This window comes from Vicugna pacos, chromosome 15, assembly GCF_048564905.1.
Source record: "Vicugna pacos chromosome 15, VicPac4, whole genome shotgun sequence".
NCBI lineage: Eukaryota > Metazoa > Chordata > Mammalia > Artiodactyla > Camelidae > Vicugna > Vicugna pacos.
The window spans coordinates 27,926,694-27,950,214 of record NC_133001.1 but is presented as its reverse complement, the minus strand read 5'-3'; the positions used below and the strand labels follow the sequence as shown (position 1 = coordinate 27,950,214).

General features: G+C 43.2%; 1 protein-coding gene across 1 annotated transcript in view; it reads left to right on the top strand.

The window, feature by feature from the left end:
• Nucleotides 1-23,521, top strand: part of PRKCE (protein kinase C epsilon) — a 472,021-nt gene that overhangs the window by 325,602 nt on the left and 122,898 nt on the right. Inside the window, exon 10 of the mRNA XM_006216450.4 lies at nucleotides 1,328-1,501. Coding sequence (XP_006216512.1) covers nucleotides 1,328-1,501 — 174 coding nt within the window. The remainder of the gene's footprint in view (nucleotides 1-1,327; nucleotides 1,502-23,521) is intronic.

Genomic DNA, 23,521 nt, shown 5'->3' with positions numbered 1-23,521 from the left:
AATTTTGAGCAAGATGCAAGGGGAAAGAAGCAGGCTCAGAGTTTGGAGGTTTCCATATGGTATAAGCAGGATGGGAACTTTGATGACTCTGGAGCATTTAGGTCTTCAGGTTAACATCCTGAACGCCTTCATTAAGCCTCTGAGTTACTGCTCTTCAACTCTGATGACTGGAATACTGTGCTTAGGAGTTGTTTAATGGGAAAAAGTCTTGTCACATTTGTAGGGAAATGAGTGCAAAAATATCAAATGATCAGAAAACTTTAAGAAAATAGAACTGTTGATTTGCTCTCTAGAAAAGGAATCACATTCCCAGCTTTAAAGCTATAGAGGAAACCATAAAGGTAAACGAAGGCAGATTCAATTACATGAAGATAAAGGATCCTGTTCAATAGGGAAAAAAACTATCAGAAAAGCATAAAACAGGCTTGGAAAACCTTTGCAGAAAGAAAAGTGATAGTATCTTTATATGCCAAGCTCATACAGTGCGTAAGAAAATAGTATGAAACAGTGGATAACTAGACAGAGGAAACTGACAAGCAATTCACTCAAAAAAGAACTAAATTAGAAAACAAAGATTTTTAGCGTTTCATTACAAGGTAAAACAGCATTGAGGTAAAACCCATCACATGAGCAAAAAAGCTTTTTAAGTGAAAGAACCCAACGTTGGTAAATCGCCATGAAACTAAAGCATTTCTCCATTGCCGGTGGCAGGTTATGTTGTACATTCTTTTTGAAAGTCAGGAAATGTGCAAAATAGTTAACTCTGTAATCCACTTCTAAGACTTTCCATCTTAAGGATATGATCTAAAGTAAAGAAAAAAATTATATGTGCAAAAACACTTCATGAAATTTATTTATATAATACTTAATAGATGAAATTCAGGTGTGTAATATGAGGTAAATGGTTAAATAAATTGTTATTGATTTGCTAGAACTGAGTATCAGCAACCATGGTAATTGTGGAGACCGTGTAGAGAAATGCTTATAAAATAATGTTCAGTTAATAAAAAAGCTGTGCTATATATGCTGTACTATAACTGCAAGTACAACAAGTTCTATAAACATATGCATAATTATTGAACAGATGTGCACTGAACTTTTCGTTGCCTAGAGACTGTTAGAGATTAAAAAGAACTGTAGTTAGCTGTATTAGAATGAGTAATTTTTCTTAACTGTTTCTTTAATAGTGTTATACTATTTTAAATTAATGGAAAAAATTAAAGGAAAAAAGGAGTTAGTTTTTAAAGCATTTCGTATTGAGTTGGGTTTCTTTTTTTGATTCTCTTCATGTATAGAGACTTACAAGCATGATTTTGGTTGATTACAGGTCATGTTGGCGGAGCTCAAAGGCAAAGATGAAGTATATGCTGTGAAGGTCCTAAAGAAGGATGTCATCCTTCAGGATGATGATGTGGACTGCACTATGACAGAGAAGAGGATTTTGGCTCTGGCACGGAAACACCCGTACCTAACCCAACTCTATTGCTGCTTCCAGACCAAGGTATGTTTCGGGAGAAGCTGGTGGACCGCCATCTTGGCAGCGCTGTAGGACACTATGGTATTTTGACTCTCATATTAAAAAAAAAGATCAGTCATAGATCCTCTTCATTCTTTTCTCAAAAGATTTTGTAAAGTAGAATGGATTTTACCCTTGAAAAGATCAGGGTATATTTGAACAGCATTCTCTTTTTTTAGGGCAAGGGATTTTCCATCCAAGGTTGTGGTTGTGAAGGGATGAGAGGGCGATAGAAGTCTTGGCACATGTAGCTAGACAAAGCCAAATGACTAACCCCGGTGTTTGCTCCTTGGAGAAAACAATAGGCATGGTTAGTTCTGCTCCTGACTTTTTGTCACTAGGCAAATCACTTAAGTTCTTTACTCTTTTTTCATTTGATCTGAAGGCAGCAAAGGCCACCCAAACCACATCTAAATTGTGTAGTGCCATATAAGGCAAAGGATGCGAACAGGTGCTTAAAATGTCATCATGAAACACAAATAGAAGATAGCATTTTTAAATTACCAAGGAGGAGTCTGGGGACCAGAAGATGGCAGTAAAGAAACGAAGATAATCTGTAAGTGCGTTATGGAGTCTGACCTATGAGTGTCATTAACTGATTTGTTACTTATTCTTAGTAAAGAAAAGAAATGCCAACATTCTTCATTAAGCTCTTCGTTTATTACCTCTTCCTGGGGGAAAAAAAAATAAGTGAAGGTCTTTTAGGATGCCTTATGGATTTGTGGCCCTTGGCTTCTTAAGAAGACAAAGGCAACCTCACCTGAAACTCTTACCTATCCCCTTCTGGAGCCCAGACAGGGAAGTGTGCCATCTTGGAGAGATGGCTCCTTGCTCTTTGGTATACTGTTCCCACCATGTCATTGGGAATGCCAGTCTTTCCATTTAGAATTCAACAATTTCTCATTTGGTCATTTGGCAAATTTTTATTATATTTTATTGAATCCTTTCCATGTGTCCAGTGTTGTGCCAGGTGCCAGAGATACAGCAGTCCCTGACCTCAGGGAATTTACAGTCTCTTTGGTACACTGTTTCCCAAAGGGTATTTCTTAGAACCCTCCTCACTTGAGAAACTGTCAAGAATAAAAGATTCTGTGGCCCATAGTTTGAGATACTGCGATCTTGACCTCTCTTAGAGTATCTCAACATGCTTTTGCTTAGCAAAATCCCTAAGGAGACCTGCAGTTGGGGGATATATATATATATCTCATATATATATATATGAATGATATATCTTTTATTTAATCTACTGTTTCCCAATTCTTTGTGTCCTCTCTGTTTTCTTCTTGGTGAGTCTGGCCAGAGGTTTGTCAATTCTTGGTTTGATTGATTTTTTCCAGTTGTTGTTTTAATCTCTATTTTATTTATTTCCTCCCTGATCTTTATTCTTTCTTTCCTTCTGCTGACTTTAGGTTTTGTTTGTTCTTCTTTTTCTAATTCTTTTACATGGTAGGTTAGGTTGTTTATTTGAGATTGTTCTTTTTTGCGGAAGGCCTATATCGCTATGAACTTCCCTCTTAGGACTGCTTTTGCTACATCCCATAGATTTTGTGTGGTTGTGTTTTCATTGTTGTTTGTCTCAAGGTATTTTTTAATTTCTTTTTTGATTTCATTGTTGAATCTTTAGTTTTTTAGTCATTTGTTGTTTGTTTCTCAATTCTTTGATCCCAAGCTTCACCTCACCATCACTACCTATTCCACACTGAGAAACACTGATCTAATGGAACTTTTCTGAACCCTCTGATCTCTCAGGAGAATTCAAAATATCTTCTGAAAATCTGGAAATCCCTTTTCTGAACTAGTGAAGGTCTTATTAGCTATCCTCTTTTTGGATGTGTGTTATGTAATGTTTGGACTTGGGGGTCCCTACATGTTTGTGCATGTATACACACACAGAGCCCAATGAGATAAAAGAGGATCAATAACGAGGTCAATTTTCCTCTTTACTCCTCTTGAGCATAATTCTAGATTAATGAGAAATGTGTCCCATATCTCTTTATTGTCCATAGTGCCCATCAAAGGCCTCAACACCCAGTAGCTGGTCACTATCAGAGTTGGAGGGCTGAAAGATTTTTTTTTTTTAATTCTCTTCTACTCTTCTTTTTGCACCAATGAGAAAACCAGATTTCAGAGAAGTCAGTGTCTTTTGCCCATAAGCACTTTGTATTGGCTGAGTCGGACTTACCATTCTCATCTCTGGGACTCTCCATCCAGTGGGGACTTACTCTGATATCACGTTGCTACTCTTTTGAGTCTGACTCAGCATAGTGTCCCCTCTTTGGGGAGACTCCCCTCTTCCCCTACCTCTGGCAGGTGAGCCATCTCTTTCACTGTCTGAGGTGGTTTCCTAGGCAGGGATCCACACTGGCTTTCTTCCTTGGAACACATTGCCAAGAGCAACATCCCAGGAAGGGTCCAGTCTAGTTGTAGGGACCCTGTGAATCCCCTGTCACAGTGGACTTTGGGGAGCCAAAGTGGAGGATCAGCTTCCCCACACTCTTGGTGACTGAGTGGGGGAGTGGGAATGATGTCTTCAGCATGAGCAGTGTTTGCAGTATATTGTAGAATATCAAGGCTGAGGGTCCTTGTTGTGTGATGTCTTGGAGCACAAAATGACATCCAGTGACACCATGCATTTCCTTTATGGCAGAACAGTGACCAAGCTGACATGGAGATTGGTGGCTGGGTGGCTAGGGGATGAGGTTGGGGAGAGAAGAGACTTTCCTCTGTAGTTCAGAGGTTTCCTAACTCTTAGGCCGATGTCAGGTAGACACAGTTATGGGAGCAATTCCCAAGCCACCATTACTCAGCAGCACATGGCATGCCTTGCTTTACATGACAGATGTGTGTTCATATGATTTTTCTAAAGCAAACCACATTTTTACCTCACTCAATGACCTTAGCTTACTAATGAAAGGAATCTTATGAGGAATCATAAACCCCCAACTTAACTGTTAGAAAATGTGACTTTTCCTATGACAAGCAGTAGGTCAGGGTGTTAAAGAGTAGCTGTTACTCACCTGACTCAAGTAGGTGCTGGGTGTGGAGTTATTAGCAAAAAGGAAGGTGATTCTCAAGTGGAGGAGTTTACTCAGTATGGGATGGAGGTTGTACTAACTTCCATGGCAAACAGCATTGAGTAGCTACATTCTGGGGGAAGACGTTTCAACAAGGAGGACTCAGAGGAAGGGGTGCTCTTTTGAATTTGGAGGTGGAGGAAGAACTCAGTCCGGGTTTTGAAGAGTGAAGAGGATTGGGACAGGATTGGGAGCTGAGTTCAGTAGCCATAGTTCAGTCCTGCTTTAGTTTCATTTTTCCTGAAAAGAAAGGACAGTTTTTCTGAGCCACCATAAGTCTGGTTTCGACAAAGACTAATACATGATTAAGAAACACAAGACTTGCTTGCAATCCTATTAAGATTTCTTTTATCCTTGTTTAATTGTGACACAGAGAGCAGAAATAATGTTAAGCCCAGTTTAATTATTTTCAGGTGAGCCTTTATTGTTTCGAATGTAGGAAGAAATAGCCGCTAAGGAAGGATTCCTTTAAGAAGTTCCTGGTAGATTACACAGACTTCAGACCATTAACTACACAGATTGCCTGACAGGGCTTAGAAGTGTGTGAGGTACCATGTCTGGTATGGTGACCAATGGAGATGATTGTGTAAACCCATTGGCGCCAGTCATGACGTCAGGTTATGAGTTAAGTCTGGTTACCACAGCCCATTGAATGACCAAGTTACAGTTAAAGATTTGGCCTTTTCTGTGCCAAGCCCACCCTCTATTGGCTTCTGTATTCTGATCAATCCCCATGGGATCTAGAAGGGAAAAAAGCAAATGAAATGGCTCTAGCTTTCCAGTGCTTGCAAGAAAAGTCAGGAAGCCCCCAAAATGAAGCCAGTCACTGCAGTTTCGATCAAGTTCACAGCAATGTGTTTGACTTGAGTTCCCACAATATTGTATGCTCTTTGGGATGCTAGAATCATCTGAAACAGCTAGAGAAACCTACAAAACTATATTTAATTAAAAGACAAACGTACAGTATGAAAGGGAGTAAGGAACTTCTGACTCCAGCCAAGATGGCGTAGCCTCATTCTCAGGTCTTCCTTCTTATACCTAAAAAGCCATGGGCATAATTCTTATTTTATAACGACATCATGCTCATCTAGACTGACATAGCCATAAAGAATTATAGATACTGTACCATCTGTTGATAGGGATAAAAACTAAAAATTCTGTATTTTAAAGTGCCAGATGATTTTTAAATGGATGATGTTGAATTAGCAGCATTTAATATTTTCATACACACATAAATACAATAATTTTTTCTTGGTTAAAAAAGAGGTATGGCCTGCAATTAATTCAGTGAATATACAAGTATGTATTGGGCATCTGTTCTAGGCTAGACACTGCTCAATTCTGGGGCTGCAAAGCTCAAAACATACCAACTCTGAACATGTGTAGACTGCTGTTTAGTGGGGAGAGAGACAGGCAAAGAGTGATATTCTACAGCATGATGACTCTTCTAATGGAACCCTGTAAGTGATTCATTTGAAGCTCTGCAGAAGGCAGAGGGGAAGGCTTCCTGGAAGAGGTGGCACCTAACCTGGCTCTTGAAGCCTGGGTACCATTCGGAAGAGGATAAACGCAGAGAGGTGCTGATGAAGCCTAGACCGTATCCCCAGATCTCATTTTCATTGCTAGTTTTCCAACACTAGAACTCCCACCTCAGTCTGTGTCCTGCTTCTTCCAAGGAAATGTCAATGGCTGAAAAACAGCAGGGAAGGAGAGGAAGAAAGGAAGGGTATGTAGAAAGTAAAGAGGGAAATCTGAGATCAGATGTTGTTTGGTAGGGAGAGGAGGGTAATACTGTGAGCCTGCTTCTTTGAGCTAGGCACTCAGTTAAGCTCTGAAAGTTATGGGCAAGGTCAGGGCTTAGGGGGAGGAGTGATTCAGGAATTGCCTCTTGATTTCCCATTCATCCATGGAAGGCTGGGGATGGGAGAGCCACTGAGTAGTAGGTTTGTTTTTGCTTTTGTTTTTGCAGTTATAGGAGATAAAATTCTCTGGCATTTTTAGCTGCCGGGTATGATCCCCATTGTGAAATCATCCCTTCCAGCTGGATCCTGCAAAACCTGACTTAAATAATTTCATCCATGATTTTTCCTCTTTAAAAATAGGAGTCTCTACCTAATTGTCCCCATCCCCCACCCTGTGGCATTTCCTGCCAGGCCTGGGAAGCCAGCTCCTGGAGGGCTTTGCCTGTGTGAGTTGCTAAGAAGGAAACAGAGGGTGAGCTAGAGAATCTCCTTCCACTGACCCCCTTCACTGCCCTTGGGGAAATGCGGGATGGAAAAATCCTTAAAAAGCCACTAGAGACATTTTTCAGATGAGTTTCAATAAGCTGTGTGAGCATGGGGTGAGAACTGCTGGGAGGGAGTGTTGACGATGCAGGGGGAAAATTGTAGTTTCAAGGAGCCCAGTTTCTTTTGAAGCACAGCAAACGTGAAAGCAAAACAAAATAAAAAAAAAAATTAGGTCGTTTGTAAATTTTATTTAAAGAAAGAGATGACTATGTCGGATTAAATGTAAATGAGTTGAGGATGGAGTATAGGTCTCTTTTCTACTAGAACACACCATCTGAGGCAGCTGAGTGTCAGAGGGGCTTTGACTAGATTTGTTGCATGTCCCACAAGAGTAGATTGAGAAGTTAAACACCATGAGGTGGTCTGTGGATCGGACAGCCACTTGGAAGTCAATATGCTTGCCAGTAAAAGATTTCAAACTGTGATAGCCTCAGTCAATTTTAATAGATTTCAGTGAAAGGAGGTCCATGGTCGAGGGTACAGACTTAACGCTGGCAGAATCAAGTATCAAAGCGATCAGACTCCAATAAACCCTGTCTCCTTACTTCTGAAGACCGTCCTGCCCTAGAGCAGGCTGAGCAGCAGTGCCATTTCTTTTAATCAGCCAACGAAGACGTCTTCAGTGAGGACCTGCGGTATGGAGATCACTGCGGGGCATTACAAGGCTTTTATGATAGGGCCTCTGTCAAGGTAGTGGGGTTATCATCACTGTTCACTTGAGGAGAGATGGTCTGAGGCCTGTGGAGAGATGGGGATTCGGAGAAAGAGAGAGAAAGAATGAGTGTGTGTGGTGGGGTAGGGTATGTCCCTGTGCAGACAGACCAGGGCTGCCCAATCCAAGCCAGAAAGAGGAGATCATGGTTTTCACAACCAAGCAAGGCTTCACCGAGGTGGAGGACCAGGTCTTGAAGCATAACAGGGTGCATTCTGCATGATGAAAGGAAAGGTTGCAGAACTAACTACTGTTCCCATGCCCCTGGGACAGAGACATATGTGAGTGCGTCGTGACTGCCTGCGACTGCCTGCTTGCGTGTTTGTTGGCTCTTAATCCAAGATGCTGCTGCCTCAGGTAAATTCTTTACCTCCAAGGAAACCTTGCATTTGAATAGGACAGTTACTTTGACAAATGCCTTCACTTAAATCAGCCATGCTACACATTCCTAAGGATGTCTCTGAGACAAGTAAAGTCACTATCTTTTATGGATGAGAAAACCGATGCCCAGAGAGGCCTAGTACAAGATCTGTACTAGAATCTGGATTGAAATCAAGGTGTCCCGATAGCCCTTGTGGTTCACATGTTGTTATTGTCTCCACCTCCTCCCTTCTGTCCAAATTCTAGACTTCAGATATCCTCACCTCTGAACCCCTTCTCCCTTGTCCCCATTTGCTGTCACACACATGAGAAGGGGTCTAAGGTTGACAGCTCTGTGTACTTGGACTCAATGAGGTTGGAATTTAAAAAAAAAATTTAATACTTGTGAAGCTGGTAAGAGTAGCAGGATCTTACAGCCTACTTTTGGAAATGTTTCTGTTTTCTAAAAGTGCCAGAGAAAAGAGAGGAGAAAGAGGGCATGGCACAGAGATTATATCCAAAATGGGCTGGAGCGGGCTGAGGCCCTCACACCTGTCCATTCAGCCATGGTTTCTTGAGCATCTACTGTGCACTGTGCCCCAGGCATCATGGGGACACCACCTGTGAGAGATTTAGTGGTAAACCCATTGCTTTGTTCTCCTTAAGAAGCTATTGGCCTTGGCTTTTAAAAAATAATCATTAATTTTTTATCACAAAGAATATTTGTTGTAGAAAATTTGGAAAATTCAGACAAAGACCAAAAAAAAAGGAATTAGTCTAATGACTATTCCTGACATACTGATGTGTCTGTTTCCAGTTTAAAAACACACATCTGTTTATACATAAGTATTTATAAAAGTGGTATCTTACTTTAAACTGTTTCACCAAATGGTACATTGTAACTATTTCTATTGTCACTAAATATTTAACCAAATGATTTCTAAGGTTCCACAGTCTCCTAGGGCCTCTTGTAGAGAAATCCTGAGTTTGAGGGTTGTAGGTCACCAGTAAATGCTTGGCTTCGCATGGAGCTAGTGTTAGCAGTAAGTGAACCAGAAAGCACAGCCCAGTGTTGCCCAGATAGCACTTGCCTCTGTGCGGCAGAACCTCCTCCTCCTGTTTATATTTCTCTCTTTCTGTAACATAAATTTGAGTACAACTTGTAAATACTCTGACATTGGCATCTTGTAGAACAAGATCTAAATTCCTTTGACATCATATACGTAAGTATACATGTTTGTTTAGTAGATTTTTTTTTCCCACCAGTGTGGGATATATTTACCCATCCTCCTAAATGATCTGCTGATTCTTCTAAACTGTAGTTTCTGAGTTAGGTTCTGTGCAGGTGCCTCAGGAGTTACTGTGTGTGTGTAGGGAGCTGTGTATGTGCACACGCACATCTGGACACTCAGACCCTGTGTGTGCTGTGGTGAAAAGACCTTCAAGCTCCTCCTTCCACTCCATCCAGAACAGTCACACATTCAGCTGCTTCATGTGTTAATATTCCAAGTAAGACACCAATCTTCCAAGGAAGAATTCACTTTGGGGAAAAAAAAAGTTTAAGAGCACTGCATCTTTGCTGACAATTTGGAGTAAATCTATGATTTTTACTCTCTGTGTATATAATCTGATCTATATATGCACGTGTCATTTCGTGAAGGTTTCTTTCATTATAAATATCTTTCCTTTATTAAAGTGAACACATTCCTGAGACTTAAGTAGAGTTGGAATTTTGGAAGCAGATTCAAAACTTAGATTTCTCATGTTCTCTGGGAGTGCTGCCTCTAGTTTGTTTGGATCATTAATGGAAACCACTTTGGCTCACCGAGAGAAGTTTTCCACCATAGAAAGAGTGAAATAGAGAGAATGTGACTGAGGTATGACATTACTCCAGTGACAAGCAACTTGAAGATGAGAATCTGTTCGGTACCAGAACCTTATTAGATGCCATTGGGAGATAACAGGGACTGAGACTTCTGTGTTCAAGGACAGATGATATTATATACATCAAATGGTAACTTAGAATAAAGGTAGTATGAGATAAAGAGGAAGGAGAGACTTATTGAGTACCAATTAAGGGGCAAGCCTTGTGCAAGAGTCAGTTTCATAAAGCTCATCCAAGTCCAGTGGGACATAGGTGTTGTCCTTTCTTTGAGCCAGGGAAGAAGCTGAGACTTGGGGAGGCCTAGCAGCTTGGCCAGGGTCACACAGATAGTTTAGTGATAGAGCTGGGATTCAGACCAACGATCCCTACCCTTGCCTCCTGTGGGAGAGAAGGACCACCATGGATGAGGTATGTGCTCTTTCGGGGGGCTGGGGGCAATGGTCATGGTGGGGAGGGTGAGGAGCAGGGCACAGCAAGTTTCAGGGAGGGAGGATTTTGACTTTTTGGCCCCAGATTTAGGGAGAGTGATGCCATATTGTGCTGGGACAGCAGGCTCCTATCAGGAGAGCATGAGAGACAACTTCCTAAGGAGATTCTGGCAAAACCATGGAGTTCCTACAATGCCAGACAAGGAGTTTAGACTTACTCTGGAAGTGAAGGATTCTTTGAAGGTGTTATGGGAAGTGATGACTTAGGAAGCACAGCTTGGTAGCTCTGTGTGGTATGGATTGAAGAGGAAAATAAAAAGCAGGGATACTGGTGAGGAGGCTATTTCAATAGCTCCAAGACGGTGGGGAAGAACTTCTGAAGAAAGAATTGCTGGAGGCCATTCATTTTCCCTCTGCATCCGGGGAGGCCAGCCCACCGATGAAGAAAGTAGAGTATTCCACTTAATACCCTAGAAAATACCAGTTGTGTAACCCCAGATTGACTGGAAACCAGAGGTTAGATTGCGGCCAGTTGGATTAAGTGACCTACACACCTCTAAGGTATCATCTGCCCCACGGTTCAATGGGTACATAATGATTGAATTTATATTAAAAGTTTCATCTAGAAATCTAAAACCAGAGGTCCAAATTACCTAACCCATTCACCAAACAAAGCCAGTTTCCTCGTTGGTTGACGTCAGACCTTCCTTCCGTCTCCCCACAGTGCCATCTATTGAATTTCAGGACTTACCTTTTTATTTTTTAAAGTATGTCTATTTTTAGATCCACACTGAATTTCGATAGTGGGCCAGTATTTTATCTACATGGGGCATTTTGGAGAGAAGCTTCTACTTTGTCTGTTGAGATGATTTAGCTTCAGCAATGGGCTTTCCTCATGTAACCTGAACTTTTTCTTCCTGTGATCTCAGATACTTCAGATAATTCTGCTGGCCCTTGATTCTTTGACTTTGAAGATTTTGCCAGGTGGTGGGTATATCCCATTTGGCTGTTTGTGGTCATGTGTGTGCCCTATCCATTTATAAGGAACACAGGATACAGGAAAGAGGACACTGTGAATCAGGAAACTTTGGTCCTGACTCTGACTTCTGCCACTGATGGCTTGGCTGAGACATTTCTCTGGGCATTGACTTGCTCACTTATTATTAAACATAGGGAAGAGCACAGAGAGGGGAGTTAGATGACATGGTCTGTAAGATTTCCTACATCTGATTCTAAAGATCTGTGAAAATGCATCATTGGGGACCATTCATGGGGCCATTATAGACTGACTGGTTGCTAATGCATGAGTAAGCAAAGCACAATGATAAAATCAAATGAAAATGCTTCTATCTAGCGTTCATTTTTCAAAGCTCAGTTCATTAAATGTTCCTGCCCTGATCAATGCCTTTATGTTCACAAGGCAGGCATTCTACGTCATGGCTCTAAATTCAAACACACTTGAAGTGACTAGTGGTCCTACAGCAGGAGGACTACCAGGGGTATTACAGTTGGCCTTAGTAAAGCACAGCACAGTTTCTAGCACATAGCAGGTACAGTACATTTTAGCTTCTGTCTTATCCAGCTAATGGGTTCAATATACTTTATATAGATAGAGCCCCCCAACAAGCTGGACTGAGAGCTTTGTCGTGCTTCTATTAGTCTATGAGGATGACCTTTTCTGACCAGCTGGCCACATGTTCATAAAACAGAGCTGAGAAACCATTGTTGGTAGATTTGATCTCCCAGGCACACTACCTTCAAAAAGAGAAAATATATAGCCCCTTCCCCTAACCGGAGCCCAGACTGTCCTTAACTACAGCTAGGGGCCAACCTCTTAACCCATCTAGTCATCTCACAAGTGTACCAGGAAGGCATCAAGCAAAGATGACCAAGAGCCGTCCTTTCTCCCAGAAGGAGTCCATGCCTAACCAGAGGATGAATGCTCTGTTACCATTTTTGTTTCTTAATTATAAAATCTACTCTTAAATCTTACTGATAAAGTCAGACACATTTAAAAGTGTGACCAGGTTAATGTAAAGAGCACATCTCTGATTGTGTGTCCCCGAGAGTCAGGTGGTTTGTCCTTCTGCCTGCCTGCCTGCCTGCCCCATAGCTTAAACTGGGGCCAGTACATTGGCTTCTGCATCGTTCCTCTAAATGCTTTTTTTCAGTCCACAAGGTTCCAGTGAATTCTTGCTGGCCCTTTTGTCTCCTTATCACTAAGGGTGAAGGGAGTCACGTATTAAAGCTAACTCCCCAGTATAAGAAGAAAAGTTTCCTGGTTCCAGTAAGGAACATCCTAGACAGAACTGCCTCCCTGGTGGTTTGTCTTTGGAGGCTGCTGTCCTAATCTAAGAGAGGAGGGGGAGATGGGTCACCCAGGTGGTCTAGTCGTCACCCTTCCATTTCAGGGTCATCCTTGGCTCAATAATAACAGCAAAAATTTGTGTAGTACTGGCTCCATGCCAGGTTTAATGTCAAGCATTTTACGTGTATTAGCTCATTTAATCTTCACATCAACCTTCCCAGGTAGGACCCCGGAGAGGTCCCACAACTGGAAGTGGCAGATCCCGGATTCAAACCCAGGTAGTTGGCTTCCAGAAACTTCCTTTTGTGTGAATGCCCAGAGGAGACTAGGCTCCTGACGATTCATGAACACAAACCACAGTCTCAAGAGACCAAGATGTAAATAAAACGGCAGCCTACCAGTCTATAGTGAGGTGACCAGGCTGCTTATGCCCGTTACCCAGCGCATCTGGGAATGACTCATTGTGGGTAGTATTTTAGGCAATCTGAATTGTATTGGGAAAGAAATAGGAGGAAAAACAGACCCTCTTCTTCCCGTTATAAGGACTCCCCCCGCCCCCAGAGGCAATAGGAAGTTGAAATATCCACTTTTGACCACATCAGAGCATTTTATTTTACCATAACATTCCAGGGAGAATGCCAGGAGGGATCATAGACAAAAAGAATTCTCTTGACCCCTGTGGTGTTGCAAGAGGTACAGATTAACTCCTTTGTTGAGTCAATAGGATATTCACTTGGAATTCATCAGCAGTATGTAATCCATTTTATCTGGAACACTTGTGTGCGGGTTGCTAGGGAGCTAAGCTCATTACCCGGCCCTGGCTCCTCTAGCTGATGCCTTCTGGCTCAATGGCTCGGTATGGGTCTGACACATTGAGAGTGACGCGGGTGGTGATGGGGATGATAGCCTTCCCTCGTCCTCTGAAAGATTCATGGAAGGTGCAGACAGTAAGAGTCCGAGGATGGCAGTCGCTGGGGAAAATGATGTCTTTGTTCTCAAAGTTTCTTCCAGCCTTTACCCAACTTACGCTGGTTTTGTTTGTCAAGTAATAACTTAAATTCAGTCTCCTTTATCAAGCCCTGTCAAGTCTTTCTAGATTCACCAAAGTTAACATGAAAAACACACAAGTGCAACCAAATGGAATACATTGCCATCAATGTTGAAGTACTTCCGTGGTCTAATCCACCCAGAATTTAGTTCTTTGAGGGTGAGTTTATTAGAGAGATAGGAGGTATCTGCTGATGTATATAAATTGAAAGAGAACTTAACGAAGAAGTATGAGTAGGTCCGCTAAAAGAAAACTTGAAAATCAACTCTGACTTTAGAAAATAATAAATGGAGGTGTGATTGTTCACCTTACAAAAGCCACCTCCTTTTTTAAAATGTTTTTAAAAGAATCGGCTAGGAAACACCTTGGGTTGGCAAGACCCACTTGGATGGCTAAATGGAATGGCTGAGGGGTAGAGGTATCAAGCAGAGTAACTAAAACCAGAAGCATTAAAAACAGCAGCTCAGGAGGAGCAGGGAAGGGAAGACACAGGGACTGCATCCATCAGTAAGAGAGGAAGTGTTCTGCTTTAGTAAACTTTAGACAGCCACGGTTTTCCCAAAACCTGGTGTGTCTTCAGCTCAATACCAGGTCTTCTGGGATAGAAAAAGACATAGCCGTTATCCAGAGAATTTCTTGTCTCTCTAGGGAGGTAAGACTAGCACAAGTAAGCCAGATAATGAAATATGATTCTGTGTAAGAAATGAATGGTGCAAAAATCATCTTAGAATGTTGGAAGAAGCACCATGAGTGGGCTGGAGTAGCAGGCGTACTCCAACTGGGAAGGAGGCTCCCTTCTCACACATGAAGGACTTTGTCACAGGAGTAAGAACCATGGGTCTCATCCATCCTTTGGGAGCACAGTGGTGAGAGCCCATTAGAGGCAGTGGGATTGGCTCTGTGCGGTCACGTCATTATGTGACAAAGGGCAAAGCCTGTCTGAGAGAGAGCTGGATATTTATGTAGTTCGGATCCTCCCGTCCGGCTGCCTGCCCCAGTGCTGATCTCTGCGGCTCTAACCCGCATTAGCTTGGAGCGGGGTAGGGGGGTCAGCCCATCACCGTGGGAACTGAAGACAGCCCCGTGTCCTAGGCACTGGGTAAGCACAAGGGAGTCAGTATCTACTGGATGCCACAGGCGGGAACAAACGGGGTCCTTCCAAAAGCTTAAAATGATAGATGGATGCTTCCAGCTCGGAAACCCTGTGACTCCCGGGCAGCTACATCCCCTGAAGGGTAGATTCTGTTGAGCTCTTTGAGCTACTTGTTAATTCCAGAATCTTGAGTACATGAAGTTCAGCACAAAGCACAGGCATTCAGATGCTCCTTCCTCCCCCCTAGGAAATGGTACTAACAGTTTGCAGAGTAAACATCTCATGCGATCCAAATAGGCATTTGTGTTGGAGGGAAAAATACGAAGTTAGAGTGTTTTGTGCAGATCTATACAAATTGGTCAAAGGTTAAGGTAAAGATGGGAAACTTCAAATCCCAATACCATAAAAAGGGACATTTCGACCTAAGAGATAAGGAAGGGCACGTATAGAGAGGAGTCTGAGTGTTTGGACAAAACTGGAAAGAAACACAGAAGAAAAACATAGTGCAAAAAATATTAAATATGAATGTGGTTCTTGGGGGAAAGTGTCTCCTTCTGGAAGATGGTTATCATTTGGAAGGTTTGAATGCATTTCTTTGATCTTTAAATCTCCCCAAAAGGTCGCTTTGATGTAAGGAAATAATATTTGAATTAAAAAGGTGAGGAACTGGCCACAGTTTACCAAAACATGCAGGGAATTCCCATGCCATGGAACAGAATGAATCGACTCAATTGCTGTGTCATGATATTTCAGGGAGAATGTTTGAGCGATGTTTTTAAGGGCACTTTTAAAAGGGCAAGAGAAAGACCCCTTTAGAACCGAGACATCAACCATAAGAGTGGTGATGAAAAAGGAGGGTAAAACCAAAAAGGCACAGGTCCCAGAAAGATACTTGCAGCATCGCATTTATAAAGTCCCCAGAAAGGAGAAACTAAGCAACATACTGTTTAGAGAGAAACACAGAGGTAATGAAACTACGAAGAAAAACAAGGCAGTGATTACTAGGGATTGCCACCCCATGATTACACTTACCCTTGGGTGGGGACTGGGGGAGGGGAGGCAATCAGGGAGCTTCTGGGGACCAGTAACCATCTTGTTTGTCAAGATGCATCATGGTTACCAGGAAGTTTGTTTTGATTATTCTTGAAAATCTGTATATATTCTTCTGTAGGTATATTCTATAATAAAAGTGGGGAGAGGAGACCATGAAAGGAGATCATGAAAGTACCCAAACTACCATAGATGTTAACATTTGAAATGATGGTGTCCTCTTAAAAAGCAATTCTCACGGGCGTAAAAACTGAGCTTGAGGACAGTGTCCGCATATTATTTTGCCACTAAAGTCTTGACTTTCCTGTTGTCTTTGGCAGTGAGATCTGGTCTCAAGGACAGGAAGTGTGGCAACTGGTCCCATGGTCTGTTTAGCTGGAAGGATCATGTGTAGGCCCTACCTCCTCCCCAAGACCAAGCGGGGGCTGAAGTCTCGGGGTCACCCACAGAAACACTGGCCCCCACTTCAGCCCAGCCTGGGGCCTCCCGTTCACAGGTTGAGAATTCTCAAGGAGGAACCCTGCTCAACTTCACTCTCTAAGCAGGCAGCTCTGATTAGGGGAGAAATCTCTCCTAGTTTCCACTACTTTGGTTTAAAATCCTGTTTCATAGCTAAGAGACGTTGTCAAACATTTCATTTGGTAACAGACTCTGAAAGCCATAGACTTCTCTTCATTTTCCATCTACAAGATTATCTTATAAATTAACTGCTTTTAAGCTGTATGCATACATGTTCTTTCTAGATTCTGGCATATCCTCTGTAGGGGACATGCCCCGTCCTGTGCCTTCCTTCCCCATACCTGCCACTCGTTGAAAATAGCTTTCCTGGCTGTCACCAGCAGCGAACATTTATAGGATGTTTTCTGTAAGCCCCAGATAAGAGCAGGTGACGTTTTTACAGCAATACTATATACCAGTCATTTTTAAAGCTCTTGGCACATAATAGTATAATCCTTGCAAGGGCTTTATGAGATAGGTGTGTCCTGAGACACAGAGAGGTAGAATGCCTTCTCCAAAATCTCACAGCTAACTAGTAGAACTGAGATTTGAACTCGGGCAGTGTCCGTGGCATTGTCCTAGTGCTCAGCCTTCTGTGCTGCCTCAGACAACGTAACTAACACACTAACTGGGCAGGTGTGATTTACTTTTACATCTCTTGCAATTTTATTATTCCTCCTTTTTATGGATAAGCATGCCATGCTGAGGTTTGGAATTTCATTTCACAAAGGGTTGGAGATGGGATTAGTGAAGATCTCCTTCACCCCACCCCCACCCACTACCCACCTCCCCATGTAATGGAAAGCCTTCCCTTAACACCAATCCCAGGGTGAGTGGCTCCTGCAATAGGAGGAAGGAGCAGTTCCTGGAGTGAGAGCACGAGCAAGCCCGTTCATGTGTTGCTAATTGCTTAAACATCATGGAAAGGAGTTTGTCTCGTTATGGGTTTTTTTGGTGGGAAAGCTTTTCATACAATGCTGGCTGACTCCTAAGCCTTAAAGTAAACAACTACATCATCCTGTACAGAGAGAGTCAGGAAAAAGGAAACTGTAAGAAAATATCAAACTCCTCCAGCTCGCTCGCTCTCTCTGTTTAAATATAAGTAGAGGAAGTGACGTTTAGGGTGATTTGCTGGGGTCCTTACAACAGAAGGCTCCGTGAATAACGGCCCCCTTCCCAAGCCGCGTATTTGAGTAATGTTTCTTGTACTGTGCTTTCTTCTCAACGCCTTCACTGTGATGTAAGAAGAAAGTCCACCCAGACAGCAGGGCTGAAAGACTATAAACCCATCAGAAAGTGAAACTACCTCTCATCAGGGAGTGGTGAAAAGTTCTCACTTGCAAAACTGCTGGGTGGCTGAGCGGGGTGATGGAGCTGACACCTCTTTGTGGTCCTCAATTCCTGGGGGTGGAATGTATATGTTTACCTCTGTCTCCATTGTCTTAGAACACGAACAGTATTCTAGGCAACCCCCTTGCACTGACAATACAGCACTGGAGAACCTTTCAGAAAAGGATACACTCAGAAACACAGCAGACTTGCTGAGGAAACACCAGTGCCCCACAGCCATAAACCTCCTTGTCTAATGCCCACATCCTTTAAACCCACACAAGGACTCTTTGGAGGGGCTTCCTAGTGGCCTGTCTGACTTAAACTTTTCATGTCCTCTTATAATCCTTCAGGGCCGTGGTACTGGGCAGTGAGGGTGACTCAAAGGGCAGAAGATAAAATTATCAAAATCACCTGTGGGCTTTTCCAGCCGTGCCCACCCTGAGAGTTCTGAAGTGCTATCCCTTCTCTTCCATCAGTGTCACTTCTGAAAAGTAATTGCATCTTCCAGAGGTGATTAGGGGATGGAGAAGTGAAAAGCTGCAGCCTTCAGGATTATGGGAATCATTGTCTAGGGTTGCTGCTATAGTAACGCATCCCTGTAGCAAACTGTAACTGTACCCCAGCAAAAAGGAATTACCCACTGAAATGAATTTGCCCCTTCCCCCTCCCAGTCCATCACGTGTTTCTCCTGGTCCTGCATGATATGGGATAGTCCCTGTCTTCCTGCTCCATGCACTCTCTGGTCCTTGCCATCTTTGTCATCCACAGAGTAAGTGTCTTTTCCCTGAAAGTTTTCATTTTATTTTTCCTTTTTGCTAAATGGGAACTTCTCTGGGGTGCGTGACTTGTACTTATTCATTACCTGTAGGGCATCCTATTTTTATGCAGCTTTCTTATACATGACGTAGCAAGCTCCTTGTGAGTAGGGATGACTATTTAAATGGATTTCCCTTAAATACTATTTAACAGGAGCAACAGATTATAGTGGGATAGCCATTTTCCTTTTTATTTCAAATGAACTGCTCCTGGATGGAGTTTTACAAGTAGACCAAAAGAGCTTGCCCACTTTTGCCACCCTCTTCTGAGACTTTGGACCCTGCCCATAACCTATAAAATAAAAAATCCTTTGTCAGATCTCAGCCTGCCCTCTTCAATTTCACTGCCCACTTTCTGGACACTGCCATGCAAATTCCTGCCTTCCTGTCTGTTCCCATCGCCTGAGATGACGCAGCCCCGCTTCTCTGATGATCCGATCTCCCTCTGCTGGTCTCAAACATCCCACCCCTTCCGTGAACCCTTCAGTTCAGCCAGACTCCTTTGCTGTTTATTAGTGACTCTTCTCACTTGGCAATGGGAATATCCAGCATGACCAGCCGTTAGATTCATCTGCACAAACCACCTGTCTCCCCAAACCAACTGTAAACATCAGAGGCTGACATAAACTTTTCTACTGCTTTGTACCCTTCGTGTGTGTGTGTGTTTCAGGAATTAAAATCAGCTGATTTAACAGCGACTGTCTTGCAGCTAATCCATCATTCTCCCTCTTCAGCATATGGCTGTTGAATCCTGAATAGGATCCTGTTCTATTCCAGTTGCATTGCTCCTCACAGCTCCTACTAATTGATTGCAATTAGCATGGGAGAGAATCCAAACTTTTTTTTATAATCTCCTCTCACCTCTGACACACTCATCTCACAGCCCCTTAGAGCCAGGGCATCTCATTTTGAACAGGCAGTTAGTTTTCAGAGACCTATTATTTTGTCTGTTTTTTAAAAGCTTACAGTAAATATTAAGGATGCCCATGAATCTTGGTTTCTTCCTTCCCAGGGCAGAAGTGCAGTTGATCCTCTGCCTCTGCGGGCTCCACATCCATGGATTCTACCAACCACGGATGCAAAACATTCAGAAAAAAGTTCCAAAAAGCAAAAATTGAATTAGTTATGCCAGCAACTATTTACATAGACTTTACATCGTATTAGGTGCTTATAAGCAATCTAGACATGATTTAGAGTATGCAAGAGGAAGTGCTAGATTATATGCAATACTTGACTGCATTATATAAAGGACTTGAGCATCCACAGATTTTGGTATCCGTTGGGGGGCCTGGAACCAATCCCCTTGGGATGCTGAGGGGCAACTCTAGTGGTGCTGCCCTCACAGGGCTGCCTTGAGAATAAAGCAATCACGTGTATGGACCTTAGCACAGCAACTGGCAGGTGACACACATGAAACTCTTGAACTGCTTTTCAGAGTCCTTTGTAGGTCATCACCTCACTTTACCTTCACAAAACCCATGAGATAGGCAGGGTGGCAGTGTATCTTCCTTTGAGAGATTAGGAAACAGGCACAGACGAGCGTGAGGACTTGCTCAGGGGCCCTGATTCATGAGGAACTGGGGCTGAGAGCTGCCCTTGCCCACTCTGGTGCTGCTCCTCTGGGCAGCATCCATTTCAGGGGTGGCAGGAGAGAGGTTAGCTTTTGCCCATGGAATGAACCCCAGCACCTGGCTTCTGCTGAGAAAATCACCATCCCTCTCTTAAAGTGGGCATGACTGTGTCAGCACAATCTGCCCTCGTTTCAGACAGGCTACCTCCCTACCCCCAGCCTTCTGAGACATTCTCCTCTGTGGCCAGTAGTAGGATTTGTGAAAGGTTCAAATACTGTGTACTTTTCCTATATCCCAGTTATCCCAGAAAGCTTCAGGATGACTTGGGAGTTTTTATGGGCTCGGCTGAAAACTACCCAGGCAGGGATGGTGTGCTGATGCTTGGAGGCAGATTGGCTAAGCAAGGGGTGATTTACAACAAGTTCTATAACCCTAGAAGTTCCTACTCAGGAGGCTGAGAGACAGGGATGAAGTGTTTTAATCTTCCCCATAGTGTCCTCATTAAGAGTGGCTCTCATTAGTCATGGGTAAAGTTTCTCTCTCAAGGTGTAGGCTTTGGGGAGACATTCATGAAATTTCAGGTTTCCCAGCTGAGACTTCCACATCTGCAGCCTGCCAGTGTTTTTGACTACAGGAAAGGAACTCTTTGCCAAGAATTCATCATGTCCTGGAAACAGGAAAGTATGGAAAAATGAAGCAGTTATCAGTGCTACCACTAAAGATCATGATTTCATTTATAGAACCGGAGCTATCCAGCTGGGAGAAAAAAGCCATGTTCGTCAGCGAGCGGTGGGAAAAGTGGCAAAGCGTGGATAGGATGGCCTCCACTCATGATGCAATGGCGAGAAATCAACGTGTAGTATTTACAAAGATCAGTCGTTTCTAGGAGGATTAGAGAGGAGAAAAGGTGAACCAAACATGAGTTACGGACTTAGGCATATCATTTATCATTTTCGCTGGCAGGAGTGACAACACATCACCATGTCAGCGTTTGGGGGCAAGAGGAGGGGTCAGGTAGCCAGTGCTGCTCATCTTTTTCACTAGGCACGGTGTTGGGGTGTCCTACCGATGGAGGAGGTTTCTTTGGTCACCAAGGCAGAACGCCATGTGCTGTCGTAGAATTGCTGTTGGACGAAGATCTGACTAAGTGGATTATTGCATAATTCCTTGTGGCAGGATTCTCAAATGCTGATGTGCGCTGCATCTCCCAAGGAGCTAGTTAAGAGGCAGATGATAGATCCCACCCCTGGAGGTTCAGATTCAGTGGGGCTTAGATTCAGATTCAGTGGGGCTTGGATTAGCACTTTTTAAATTTCATTTCTAAAAGATTTTATTTATTTATTAGTGAATTATTTTATTTTGGTGGAGGGGTAATTAAGGGGGTAATTAAGTTTATTTACTTTAAGAGGAGGTACTGGGGATTGAACCTAGGACCTTGTGCATGCTAAGCATGTGCTCTATCACTACCCCCCCCATTAGCATTTTTTTAATGCAATGTGGTTGCTGACAGCACTTTGAGAAATCCTGTCTGATAGTGGCATAGCTACCTACTTTTGGTGAGAGCTGGTTTTAAAACCAATCACCAAGTAACTGCACTATCCTAGGCTCACTGGGATTTGCAAAATATTTGTATGCTATGAACCTTATCCTTAAGGAGAGTGTATATGAATGGCATGGGCAGTATGGGATTGGCCAGAATCCGATGCTGGCTGCTGTTGGAGTTTCAAGAAGGCTGGAGAGTCAAGGCCTACTGAGCAGGGGAGGTGGGCTCCACTGAGCTTGGTGGACTGTAGGATTTGCACTGATGACTCAGAAGGGAGCAGGGCATACCTGCTGAGGGGTCACCAGTGTGCAGGCAGCCTTGAGCCTGATACTTCACCAGCCTGAAAGCCCATGTCTCAATTTTGAGAAAGTCATAGGCTCAGCGGGCATTGGCCAAGGCTCCCTGAAGTCTGGCGTTAATGAACCTGGAACAGGGACCAAGTCTGGGCAACAGGCCAGCCCACCATCAGCAGGTGAAGACTTAGCCCAGACCACACTGGAAATGGCAGGCAACACTCTAGGCTTTGACACATTTGGCTCAGAAATAGAATATCTTGGGGCACCATAGACTGTGGTCTGTGAGAGTTCAGAACCTCAGTATTTACACCTTGATATTGCTTGTAAACTGTGTTCCAGATTTCAGAGCACTCACTTCTGTGTGATCCTGAGGTGTGACTTAGGGGGCTGACACTTCTTTTAATGGATAAGAAGATAGGTGGGGTGTTCTTGAAATTCTCGGAGATTTGGGGTGGAGCTGAGTCTCTTGTACAGGCCCTATGACCCCCAGCTGAGATTATTCTACTGCCCCATACTGAGAAAAGTTGCATGAGAGGACCAGAGAGCTTGGTCATTTTTAAGGCTCTATCTCTTTAAAAAAAAAAATTCTATTTGTCCTTTTATTGGCTTTCAAGATTCATCTTAAATGTCTTTCTTTGCAAATAGCTCCTTGATCTGTATACTCCCCTCTAAGCTTTCCTTCTAAACAAGTCTAATTTCTTCTTCCTTTTGTCTTCCTAAGACTCTGTTACTCTGTGGTTCTGTGCCCTCTCTGCTGCTTTAAATGGTAATTATGTCTGTAATAGTATTTCCCACCACACTAGACTATAAAAACCTTGAGGTGAGAAATTAGATATAATCACACTTTTTTCTTTTTCATCTGCTTTGGCTCTTAGGATTAGAGTGGATAAAAAATACCTGTCTTGCATTTAGTAGCCCCTCAGTGTGAACTCACTGATTGATTTCAGTCAACCTCATCATAAGAATTGCAGTAGTACTGTTAATTATTTCAGTTATCTGTGGCTACACAAGAAACAACCTCAAAACTTAGTGGCTTAACAATAAATTACTTCTCTTTATTCTGTGGGCCAGGCACTCGGGAAACTAGGCTAGGTGGGTTTTCTGCTCTACGTGGCGTCTGCTTGTGGCTGGCCTTGGCTGGAACGTGCCAGGAGCCTTGCCCCCTATATCTGGTGCTCTCCACATGGGGTCTCATCCTTCGGTGGCTGAGCCCAAGCTTCTTTCCAACAAGGCGCATCTGCCCCAGAAAGCACAAAAGCAGAGGCTGCCGGACCTCTTAAAAGTTAGGCCCTGAACTGGCATAGTTAACATCACTTCAGTGCATTCAGTTATCCAGAGCCAGCCACAACTCCAGCCCAGGTTCAAGGGAAGGGAACAGACTCCACCTTTTGATGGGAGAAGTGTGCCCATCAGGGAAGGGGAGAACCGATGGGGCCATCTCTGGAGACCATCCCCCACAGTCATGAAAGCAACTAGCACTGAGCTTCCAGTGTTGTTGGGCACTGTGCTAAGTGTTTCTACGCATTTTATTATTTAACCCTCACATAGTTCTATGAGGAAGGTGCTATTACCATTTCCTTTTTATATAAGAAGAAGCTGAGGCTTGGAAAAATTAAGTAACTTTCCCAAAGCTACACAGCTCTTCTCTGAGAGTAGTGGACTTGAGATAAGGTAGTCTACTTTAGAACCCCTTCTTGGCAAAGA